General features: G+C 37.1%; 2 protein-coding genes across 5 annotated transcripts; one reads left to right on the top strand and one right to left on the bottom strand.

Moving 5' to 3' along the window:
- Positions 1–2,344: 2,344 nt before the first annotated feature.
- Positions 2,345–4,476, top strand: Sps2 (Selenophosphate synthetase 2). Its single transcript, XM_067777570.1, has one exon. The coding sequence runs from the start codon at positions 2,474–2,476 to the stop codon at positions 3,602–3,604; it is 1,131 nt and encodes a 376-aa protein (XP_067633671.1). The 5' UTR covers positions 2,345–2,473; the 3' UTR covers positions 3,605–4,476.
- A 1,198-nt stretch (positions 4,477–5,674) lies between these two features.
- On the bottom strand, positions 5,675–8,276 carry LOC137246472 (uncharacterized). Of its 4 annotated transcripts, none has more exons than XM_067777567.1 (4): positions 8,243–8,276; positions 7,129–7,836; positions 6,787–7,058; positions 5,675–6,714 (listed from the first exon to the last, which is right to left on the bottom strand). In XM_067777567.1, the coding sequence occupies exons 1-4, from the start codon at positions 8,259–8,261 to the stop codon at positions 5,872–5,874; spliced, it is 1,842 nt and encodes a 613-aa protein (XP_067633668.1). In that variant the 5' UTR covers positions 8,262–8,276; the 3' UTR covers positions 5,675–5,871. The 4 variants fall into 4 exon arrangements, with proteins under 4 accessions (XP_067633668.1, XP_067633670.1, XP_067633669.1 ...); XM_067777569.1 differs by lacking the exon at positions 8,243–8,276 and adding an exon at positions 8,166–8,182; XM_067777568.1 differs by lacking the exon at positions 8,243–8,276 and adding an exon at positions 7,937–8,061.
- Positions 8,277–12,761: the final 4,485 nt, after the last annotated feature.

The following is a 12,761-nucleotide window of genomic DNA, read 5'->3' as shown; positions in this document are numbered from 1 at the left end:
GACCACCTGCCTATACTTATTTCGCTCGAGCGTCCCGCCGACTTCTTCGTCGCAGAAAAACGCATTTTCATTAACTTTAAAAAAGGAAAGTGGGACGAATACAAATCCTTAACAGACAACTGCTTTGCTGCCCTCCCTATCCCAACTGATGCCCGCCAAGGGGTCATTGAATCCGCCTCGGCTCGTTTCATTCCCGCCGTTAGAATTCTCGAAATTCGGCGCCACTTCCCGGCAGAGGCCGCAAGTTTAGCGAGAGAACGTGACCTTATAAGACAGCTCGATCCATCAGCACCCATATAAATTGCGGTTTAAATCAAAACCCCCACCATAGAACAGTACTCGTAGCGCTAGACCTATCAAAAGCTTTTGATACGGTCAACCATGGCTCGTTACTGCACGACCTGGAAGGTTCTACCCTTTCCCCATGTCTTAAAAGGTGGACCGCAAATTATCTGGGTGGTCGTTGTTGTTGTTGTTGTTGTTGGTGGTCGGCAGGCATCGGTGCAATTCAGAAAAGAAATATCAAAGCCAAGAAGAATTAAACAAGGGGTGCCTCAGGGTGGTGTCCTATCCCCACTTTTGTTTAATTTTTACATATCAAAACTACCTTCGCCACCAGAAGGAGTTACTATCGTTTCTTACGCCGATGACTGCACAATAATGGCCACAGGCACGGGCCCAAAGATCGATGAGCTTTGCAACAGAATAAACGCCTACCTCCCTGATATCTCCAGTTTTTACGCCCGCGAAACCTGGCATTATCACCGACTAAATCATCCGCGACCCTATTTACAACTTGGACGTCCCAAATGTCGACAATTTTGAACATCCACGTCGATGGCACTACGCTACCGACTGTCCTACACCCCAAAATCTTGGGTGTGACGTTTGACAGGGTCTACATTTTGGTGAGCACGCAGCCGCAATTGTTCCGAAAATCCAGAGCCGTAATAAAATCCTCAAATCTCTTGCTGGCAGTACTTGGGGAAAAGACAAACGCTTATTACCACATACAAAGCGTGCTACGCGTCCCCTAAATGGTCGCCAAGCCTAAAAACTACCCACTGGAAGAAGCGACAGGCCTGCCAAAATACTGCGCTCAGAACCGCCACGGGCTGTCTTCTTATGTACCCAGAACAATATCTACATAATGAGTCGAGAATACTCCCCATCAGGGAGAGAAATGAGATGCTAACCAAACAGTTCCTGTTGAATACCCAGAAACCTGGGCATCCCAACAGACATCTGATTGATGAGCCAGCACCGCCAAGGGACTTAAGGAGTCATCTTCGTAAGCATTTTGAGGAAATACGGCACCTGAGAACTCAGCCGTATGAAGCAAACACAAGCAGGTCCTTGGTGAACTCCACAAACCGGCGTCGGACCTTTATGCCGGGAATTGCCCGGTGAATCCAGTACTCGGGGAACAGTACCCAAAACTTGCGGAAGAGGAACGCATACTCCCCAGGGAAACGCGGGTCACTCTGGCTCAACTTCGTTCTGGATACTGTAACAGGTTAAACTCTTACATATCCAGAATCAACCTCGACATACAAAATGTATGCCCCGCTTTCAATGTGTCCCCACATAACACCAACCATCACTTTAATTGTAATGTGGAACCAACGCTTCTAACACCCCTTTCATTATGGTCCACCCCTGTCGAAACAACAAGTTTCCTTGGACTCGCGTTAGAGGATATTGATGACAATTTGTGATCGGTCGCAGCTATTAGGTGGGGCGAAACATTGCTACAACAACAACAACAGCCCGTACGTTTGCACAGAATAAACATACACGTTGATCAATTGCTTGCTCAAAGGTCCTTATAAACCGACACCGCAATTTCTTGATAAATTGGCCACAGGTCCACATTTTTTATTTTTTTTATTTATTGTATAATTCAAGCGTTTCGCTTTACATTCTGTGCCCTTTTAGCATTGAAATAGATGTGCAGACTTTGGAGGTACAACTTTTCTCAACATGCCTTGAGGAATATTCACTGTAGGGGATAATGCTTAGCTGTAGAGGCCATGCTAGAACAATAGGATTTTTCATGTATTTTTTTCTGTCTAGGGGTCAAGCTGCCATAAAGATATGAGTCATTAACCAATGCATGAGTCATTATCCACTATTTTTCAATAAAATTGCATGTTTTACTGTATTCTCAATTGATATGTATGCACATAAATCGTGCTAAAGCATATTATTATTGTCTCAGATGTCCATTGCGTTTTCATCCCAAAGGAATTTTCCATCCCGAAAAACCACAATTTCGCCTTTAACAGTAACGGTATGGCAACGCTTCTGGCAAAACAACAAATATTATGAAACTTCAAAAATCCCCAAATACGTCAAAAAATTTTGAGTGGAACTACCTTCTTTTTTGTATCATGCTCAAAACTGTACAAATTAAATTTCAGCTAAATAAAAGAGGTGCCTAGGAGGAAAAATTATAGACGAAATAAACAACATGTTTAGTCCCACAAACTACGGGCTTCCTGAAGGCTTTCGCCTTACCAACTTCTCAACCTTACGCGGGTGAGGTTGTAAATTGCCTGAAGAAGCTCTCCGCAAGTATCTCCAGGAAACGGAAATTTTACACAAAGTAACACATAATGAAATTAGGGAAAAATACAAAGATGGCTTTATTGGATCTGGAATGGATTGTGCAGTAGTTCCATTAACACGGCATCATGATTACTTCCTCGTACAAACAGTTGATTTTTTTTATCCATTGGTGAATGATCCCAAAATAATGGGTAAAATAGCACTCGCCAATGTAGTAAGTGATGTTTACGCAGTTGGTGTAACCGAATTCGATAAACTAAATATGCTTGTAAGTGTTTCAACGGAATTCTCTGAAGCGGAACGTGATGTTATAATACCACAGATTGTTGAGGGCTTTCATGAATCGGCAAAAGAGGCAGGTTGTCGTGTTCACATACAGAATATAACATACAACCCATGGTGTGTTATAGGAGGCATAGCAACCTCAGTTTGCACAGGAACAGAATTTATAATGCCATCTAATGCCAAAGATGGCGATGTAATTATATTAACCAAACCTTTAGGCACACAATTATCAACAAATGCATTTCTCTGGATGGAAGAACAAAATGAAAAGTACCAGAAATTATTAGCAGCACATTTAGATGATAATGCAATACGGAAAACTTTTGATATTGCTGTCAAATCTATGACATACCTGAACAAAACTGCCGCTGAACTAATGCACAAACACAAAGCGCATGCTGCAACAGATGTAACTGGATTTGGCTTGCTGGGACACGCAAAGAATTTGGCAGGGTTTCAAAAGGATATGGTATCCTTTGAAATAACTAAATTGCCTGTAATTGCAAATGCAATTAGAATCGGTGAAATCGTCGGTCAGGACCAAAAGCTAAAAAATGGTAAAGCAGTGGAAACCTCGGGTGGCCTTTTAATATGTCTGCCAGAGGATACAGCTCAAATGTTCTGTGAAGATTTTGCTATCCTTACTAATAATAAACAGACAGCGTGGATAGTTGGTAGAGTGAAAGCAACTGATGGACGTAATGCCTACCTGATCGAGAATCCAGAAATTTTGGAAGTGTTCCAATAAAACCACCTTTTTACTTTATACTATTTTCTTATTATAGCTGGGCAAATATTTTAGTTTTAATTTTGTAAATAACACTGATACACGATTTCGCTGTCATTGTCAGAGGCGAAACGATTTCAACTCGGATTGAAAGACTCAGTTTCATTTAGTAATCCCCAAAATTTGTGAGTCACTTATGACTAAGCGGAAAATGGTGTTTTATTTTAGAGAGAAATAAAAAATTTGTAAAGTAGGTCTTCATTATGGCAAATTAACTCTCGCGCGAAAGTATACTTTTATAGGTTAAGCGATGGCCAACGAAAATAGCATTACAAACCCATATGGTCTAAGAATTTGTGACGCTGTACAAATAACGATATGTCAGCAGATAATAAAAAAGATTATATATGTATATTTATTTATAGCTTGTACAATCTAGCACGAGAGTAGACTGTATCTATTGTATTTGCAACACATTTTGTAGTAGATTTTAGTATTTTACTTTATGGCACTGGGTCTTCCGTCTCGAGTCGGAATCAATCCGCCCCCACCCCTCCCCACCACCCTCCCCCGCCTTAATGACGCAAATTTATAGGTTGTACTGAAGTGGCAAAGATTCAATTTATGACGAGATTTCCGTAAAGGTTTTGTACCATGGAAACCTCTGACTTCGTTTTGATCCTTCCGTTACGGTGCTCATCAAGGTCATTTAAAATGTTTTATGCACTCTACCCAATGAAAAAATGAATCTTAATTTTATGACAGAAATTTATAAACAGAAAATGTCAGAAACACTGTATAATTATTTTTTATTGGATTAGTAGAGCATAACTAAATTATAGCTTTGTTAATGTTTTAACTTTAATAAAATTGTTTGATTCTCAATTTTACTATTTAATGTTATTTTTGTCTTTGTATTGCGTAGATGCCAATAATCAGTTAGGTTTTAAGCTCAACTGGAAAAACATCGGGTTGGTTTTTAGCAACTAAGACGTACAAGCCCAGTAATAAATGTTTTTGATTTGAAATGTGTCTACTTGAATATTTGTAGTTTGTTAGCAAATGAAGCAGACCTCGAAAAAATGATAGAAGAAGTGGATCCGGGCATTGTTTTATGCTCAGAAACACGTATAACTTCAGATATTCTTGATTCTGAAATTAATATTGCACCGTATAAATTAATTCGCCGCGACCCTCATAGTAGACATATGGGAGGGGTAGTTTTATTACTGAAAAAGGAAATCAAGTACAAAGTCAGGTTTAATGGATCAATTGACAGAAATGTATGGTGTGCTATAGTAAAATTAAAGCAAGTGGACATTAAGTGGCAAATAGGTGTGTTGTACCATTCCCCAAGCTCTAGCGACAGTGAATTTTTAAATCACGTAGAGAGCATTGGCTGGGGCTGGGCTACGCCATGCCAAGTCCGGGTGTGTGGTATAACCGTGGCTACCGCCACGGTGATGTCCTTCTGCGTAATAATAATATCGCAATTTTTTTGTTTAATAACGAAATTTTAGTAAATTTGTCTGGATTATGTGCTGTCGGGATATTGTGTTGTCGGGATTTCGTTATGTCGGGATTTCGTTATGTCGGGATTTTGTTATTTCTGGATTGTCTTGTCGGGGTTATGAGTTGTCGGGATTATGACCCCTCCTAAATATATACTTTCATCGAATAGCAAACGATTCGTTATTTACACTACTTTGGTAGTAATACTTTACAACTAGATTACTTGCGTGCTTTACTTATGGCATGTTAAAATCAAACTGACTGACTATTCCTCGCCTTGTGCTGCTGTTATACCCTCCATTGCCTCTTTCACCTATTTCTCTTAGGGTCTAGACTTTTCACGAACAGTCTTCTCGAGCAGCTGCTTATTTATTCCTCATTTCTGTATCTGATATTCACATTTGTCTTCCAATTATATGTGACCCGGCCTATGAAAAGGTGGCTTATGACTCAAAAAAAAATATTTCCACTTTTTTTCTGGTTTCGATAGTTTTTGAGACGCTCCTTCACGTGGTGAAAACTAGAAAGTCCTAAATTGCTTAGAAGTGTACTAAAAATGTAGAGAAAGAAGAGCACAAATGAAAGAAAAACAGAATTTTATTGTAAATCCAGAATCAAGATAATAAATGAAATTGAAAAATTTAAAAATAGGATTGAACGCTGCAAAAACGATGTTACCACAAAAAGATGTTTTGCACAAAAATATTTATTTAGCAGTATTAAGTAGTTTTCTTCGTCGCTATCCTTGTTGAAACCTTTGAAGTTGCTCGTTTTTTCTAATCTCCTTCTGGAGATGAGGCCTTACGTTTTCTTGATTTTTTTATTGCAGTTGAAGTCGCAGGTTTCTTCAGTCCTTTCTTTTTTGGATCTTGATTTGAAGATGAAGCCTTTGGTTCCTTCGATGCCACTTTGGTGGCTGGTGAAGCATCCTCAGATTTTTTTGATAGCATTTTTTCCGATGGCAATGGAGCCAAAATATCCGCATTCGTGGGGTCTGAAACCAAGCTTCTTAGATTCTGATAAATGTACCACTGACGCTGCAGAGATAAACCGACTGGTTGAATAATTTCGGGCATGGTGTCAGCAACTGGGATTAATGACAGTTGAAATGATTCAACATCTTTACTGTCAGCAAATTCTTTGGTTTTCAAAGAGTTTTTGCCCATTATAAAATGGTGGAATTGTGTAATACCTTCAAGTGGCTTGTAGAATGGTTTAAAATAACTATCCCACTCATACCAAACGACTTTTTTCGACGAAACAGCTGTATTATGGCCACCTGGTGACGATTGTACGACGCACTGCAGCAACTCTTCATATGTATCAATATTAGTGATAGCATACCTGGCCTTGAAAATACCGAAAAACTGATCTGGGGAAAACTTAGTATGCACCGTCAATAGGAAATTTAATAAAATGGTAGTGTTGAGTCCTCGAACTAACCGCCATTGCAGATATGATATCATAGCATTATTCTTACTTTGTCCAACACAATTATCGCAGAAAAGTACAATTGTTTGGACATTTTTGCAATATGTTTCCAAATGATAATGCAGGATGCTTACAACGGTGTTTGGACCTTTGCCAATATCATGTTCCTCATCTATCATGTAATTATACTGTCGAAAAAAGAAATATAATCAAGATACTTTCAAAACAAGTGATTTGAATTTGTACGATGAAATCCTAACCTGTATTTTTCCTTTTTCGTCTGTAATTCCAAAGACTGCGCACTTTTTCTTTGCTTTGAAGTAGGCTGCACCTGGTTGTTGAGGAGACACTGGATAATGGACCGTTTGCGCAAAGTCGAATGATAAGACCTTTACAGTATCATCAGTATTGTCACACCATTCTTGGTAGTATGCACGTTGATTTCGAGCTTTTTGTAAGTGATCAAGAAAAAGATGAAGTTTTTCTTCACGTTCAAGTTCAGGAACGTTTTTGGCTTGCGTAATTGAGTTCACTGTTGAAGAAAACGACAATTTTAATTACAATAGATACAACTTTGAAAAATTAATCAAAGGCGTTCTTACTACGACAGTAATCACAGAGATCATCTGCTGGATTCATAACTGTCACATATGGTATGTATTTGGCCCATATGCGTCGGAAGGAACGAATACTCATTTTAGGTTCATCATTACCGAGTGAAGAAATGTATTTACGATATACTGAAGCCTTTGTCTCATTAGATGGCAGCTTCATGACGCGATAATCTTTGAATTTGGGTAAACGTCCTGGCAGTGGAAGAGCCAATAGATCGGCTGTATACTCAATAAATTTAACAGCTTTTTGGATGTCACATGGTTGAAACGCTCTCGCATGTGTAGATGGTTTATTTGCTAACCCATGTACCCGTGTTATGGCACCATGTGTATGAAAATGACGAAGTAAATTTTCAAAACGTTTTCTTCCACACGCATGCACAAAAAGGAAAAATGAACGGCAAACAGGTAAGTGATAAAAAGTGAACATCAATTTATGCCTTTCAACATCTTTGCCTTTTTGCCTTCCATGTTTCCTCCATTTCGTCATTTCTGCGTAAGCATCTCTAAGTTTGTCCGTGCACATCATTGCTGATTCGATATGGCTCAGTATAACCAAATCAAGTTCACGTTTTGATAATTCTAGATAGTTATTTCTTGCAGTTTCTATCATCTTTCGCGGTATAGTTTTTTGGCATTTATTATTACAACAATCTTGCGAAATAAATTTATTTACCAACTCCTTTTCTTCGTTATCTGTAATACACAAGTCCACTGTAAAAATATTTTCATCCACTTCCATTTGACATTCAGCTTGAAACAATGGATGTAGGTCGTCCTCGTAATTGATACCAACATCATCGAAAGAATCATCATCATTCTCTTCGTTTTCACAGAAATATGTTTGAAAAACCTCGCTAAATTCTTCTTCGATAGACATTATTCATATTATATTATTTTACAAAGTAGCGCAACTAACAGCTGATCGGTGAAAATTCGCACATTCACACGCACAGCTCTCGACTCAGTTTAAAAAAAAAACTTTAGATTATTTAGCTAAAATTTTAAAGTGAGATAATCCTTACGAATTTATGTACAGTGTACTCTCTCCTAACGGACACCTCTCTTAAGCGGACATATAAACGGACAATTCTTGCAGTACCAAAAAAATCCTTAAGCATTTTTTAAGTTTTTCCCATAACAGGACGCGGACACTTGCTTTTTACCCCAAAGGGCTTTTTAATTTCCCATAACCGGACAGCTTACAACACTTTTTTTTATTACTATTTACAATATTCGTACAGCTGTTGCTTAAGACGAAGTCGTTGGTGCCGTATGTCGTATCGCTGTATCCGTATCGCTAACGTAATCAGCTGTTTATCGTTACGACGGTAAACCAAAACCCAATTGGTTGGCTACGATACGGTTACGACCTTAGCGGCACCAATAATCGATTGCGTTGATTCGCATAAGGTTGGTCGAATCAGCTGTTATAAGGTTACCGATAAAGCACCAATGTCTCCAGCTTTATTCACTAATTCGTGCATGGATGTAGGGGAATCCCCCTAAATACGAAGAACCTGTTTTCAATACAGTAAAAAACTTAAAAATGTATGTACCTATCAGAGTTGTAAAAAGATTGAATCAATTGAGTGTGCATTCTTTCAGCATTCTTTTAAAAATTTGTAATTTTTTTTGAATATTATAAATCTCCATTCCTGAATGGCTTAAAATACTTTAACTCAAAGCTAAAGTGAGTGTGTTATTGAATGGTAAAATATAATTCAATATAGAGTGTGAATGTAGGAACCATTCCCACCCTGCAAAAATTGTTGGATTACGTGTTCCATCTTCTTCATGTTGGAGTACTCTAACAATACTCCTTTGCAATGCGTTTGCGGACCACCATCAGCCGATCATGGCTCGTTTTTTAACGACAGTGATCACGACACGATGACGATCGAACAGAGTTGCCAAAAGTAAAATATTGCATGCAAATAACTAATAATAAAATTTTACTTTGGCAACTCTGATAAAATGCAACAGCACACTGGTTTTATGTATATATACTATAGTATGTATAGAGAAATATTAGTTTCTTTATTCACGCAAATGCTAAAGGGCGAATTAATGGTGACTTATAACCATAAAGCCATAACCAGATAAATCAGCTGATCGAACCTACCTTATGGAAAGGAATGTAATCGATTAATGGTGCCATACCATAACGCTAACGCCATAGCCAATCGATTGGTTTTTGGTTTCTCGCCATATCCATAACCTAAAAATATTTGAGTTGGTGAATTTAATAACTTTTTTTAGATTTTCTTCATTGTTTTGGATACGTTATGACTAAGATACTTATTTTTTGTGGAATATGTTTGTAATTTTTTGCGTTTTCATCATTTTTATGAAATTTTAACGATTTTTAGGTTAAGGCACCATTAATCGATCACATTGAGATAGTTATGGATATGGGTATGGTTACGACTATGGCGTTTGGGTTAAGGAAGTTTAATTTGGCTTTAAATAACATAAGAATATTCGTAGTATAAAATATAAAAGTTGTATTGCACCTCTTCATTTACTTTCATTTTAAATTAAATTCACTTCGATAATTCTTTCCGACACAATTCCTTTTTAGTACTTTGGCATATGATCCTCTGTGTGTGCTCCATGGAGTAATACAGTGAAAGTACTTTGGAAAGTACTCTCACGTATGTACTCTATGGAATACTCACAAACAAAGCGAGAGTGGGATCACCTACTCCTCTCCTAGGACATCGCAATGTTAATTGGACTACATTTTTTGTATGAATACAGATTAGATTTGGAGCAGTCCTATACTCCCAAAGGAGTATTCCTTACATTATTTATAGAGTACTCGCGTTTTTTGAAGGGCAATCTTTAATGAATGTAAACTTAAAATGAATGCACACTTTTTTTCCATTCAGTACTAAATACTTTTTTCCCAAGGTAATTTTTTTGTATACTTTCATTGCCATCAGATATGTTAAATCAATTTAGGAGTTGGGTGCAAAAAAGGCGTAAAATTGGTCAATAGCCAAAATAGCTACTTATTCAAGTAGTTTAATATTTAAGATTTCATGAGCTTAACACCGGCTTATAATTATTGAATATGAATTATTATGTTTGTTTAAGAGCAACTGAAAAGAAAGAAGCATTTACTGGTATATTGCGACGGTACCATTTCGAAAACAAACAAATAGTTAATTATAAACCAGGAATTTCTTAAATCATCTTCATGGTGTCCGACCATAAGAGATACAAGAAATAGTTCTTCATAGCAGTTTTTGTATACTTCGTAATTGGGTTGATTCTTTTTTTTTTAATTAATCTTGTGAGATCAAAAAATGTTAGGCTCTTGTGAGTTGATTGGTTTCCTTTTTAGGTAAATCTCGTGGATAACTCGCCTACATAAAACCATAGGGTTCTTGATTATATAAAGTATTCAAAGGACATGAAGATATAGTCGAATTTGGCTTAAACTTCGCAAAGACAATATATTGCTTTCTTGCTATATGTCAAAATGTTACTACTTATTTTGCTATTGTTGTAAAATGGATTTTGTAAATGAATACATTGTGCATTGACCAAATAGAGTAAATTGTGGAGAAATTTTTTCGATAATATAACATAAACAGATACTTGAGTTTAAGTCATTTAAAAACATCAAATTGCATAGGTCCATCGGCGATTTCGGTGGAGCTTCCTAATTCCGATAAACATATGTCTATTTCCATGGCATCGTCCTATGGTATTCAGGCTTTTTCTATTCACCTGACTCACCTTCCCCGTTTTCCTTCATCTGTGCCACAAAAAAAAACTTTCCATTGGGAGAAACTCTTCAGAGGTTATTAACTGGCTCCATCGGACTACAGTTTTTTACAGCTGATATTTTAACAGAGTTTGACGGAATATAAATAAAGGACCTGAGTGGTTGAGAATAGTCTCTCTGTCTATTTGCATGGCATTGGTAAAAGATTGATTGAAAACGATGATACTGTACACATAGCTACTTTAAATGGCTGTAATTACAAACTTTTGTGTTTAGAAGAATATTTTTCTTAGAAAATAGGATATAATTTGCAAACTCACAAACCAGTAAAGATACAGTATTTGACCGTATACCGCTAGGAAAAATATATGGAGGAACTTAAGAGCTTTTGTAATGTATTGCCTTTTCTTCAATGTTTAATCACCAATTGAGGACGTACAAATGAATTTCCCAGAATGAATGCGAGGGTAGTTTCAAGCCAGGGCGCACTACTTTTATGAAACGTGAGAACGATACTGATTATGCGAAGCCAATCCGTCAAGCGCAAGCTCTTCGAAGTAGTTCATTGAACAAACAACAGAGTGTGAAGCAACGATCCAGGATAATGAGTAGTAGGATGAAACACAGGTACGACAAGACCAATAATTCGGAATGTTTCTTGGAGGGAGATTTGGTACTGCTATACAACCCTCACCGGCGGAAAGTTCCATCCAACTTTTGCTGCAGTTGGAAGGCCCGTACAGAGTTGTGAAAAGGGTCAGTATTGTCATCTACCGCATACAAACCATTGTTTACCATATAGTTTGGCAGCTTAAATAGAGCTTATGTTGCGAATAGAGTGGAAGGCAGTGGACTAGGCAGTCGAATGTCATATAATGAAGGAATTGATGTTCGGAGTTTTTTTTAAAATTTGCCTGAAATCCTGAATCACAAAAGGGAGTGTAGTTAAGTACGAAAATAAAAAATTTAGTTAGGGTTTGCTCCTTTTTTAGCAGGAGATTTTCATTTTAAAAATGTAATATACAAACCAATGTTCATTCTACTACTTTTTAGCGGGAGATTTTCATTTTAAAAATGTAATATATAAACCAATGTTCATTCTATTACTCATTTTATCTATGGAGCTTCACATGCATTATATAAAAACGTGTTTTTTATTTTTGCGAACTTATTCCTCAATGAAAATAAATGAAACACGTATTAATGTAAGCATTAATCATGTTTCTTACTTCAAACTAATTTTATATAATAAAAATGATTTCATAAATTGCATGCATTTTATACATATGCATTATATTTTAAATTTACTCTAACTATTCGTTTTGTGCTGACTAAATTTTGCTTATGCATAACTTTCTTTGGCTATATAAGATAACAATTCCAGGGGCCGTTATCACCATCTTCGGTGAACGCTAACAAACACTTTATTTGAATGAAATTATTTGTGTTTTGCTTTGACGTTGGCGGTGCGTTGCTTATAGATTGATGCAATAAGAGCGTGTGTGTTCAAAGTCAGACGTAGACGCAACGCAAGTGCGTGTTATTTATCATTATTAATTAAAAATGTTGGATATCGTAAGAAGCTAAACTTAGGCAAGATACACGAGACATAGCTTCGTAGATGCGTACAAAATATGGAATGCAGCTACGATTTTCTACGCCTCAAGATTTCTTATGCTGTACCTAATACGCGTCTATGAAGATACGCCTCGTTCGCATCTTCAGTTAGAATATTTTCAAAGAAAAAATGCTTTGTTTTTTAAACTTTGCTAATATTCACATACATGTCTACTAATATGGCTGTCGCTTCCATACTACTATTTCGTTATTTAAAAAAAAAAATTAGTTCTGAAAAATGCAACCTTGTCACATGCGTTCTCAA

Source organism: Eurosta solidaginis, chromosome 3 (assembly GCF_040869045.1).
Source record: "Eurosta solidaginis isolate ZX-2024a chromosome 3, ASM4086904v1, whole genome shotgun sequence".
Lineage (NCBI taxonomy): Eukaryota > Metazoa > Arthropoda > Insecta > Diptera > Tephritidae > Eurosta > Eurosta solidaginis.
This window is presented reverse-complemented; position numbering and strand designations above follow the sequence as displayed.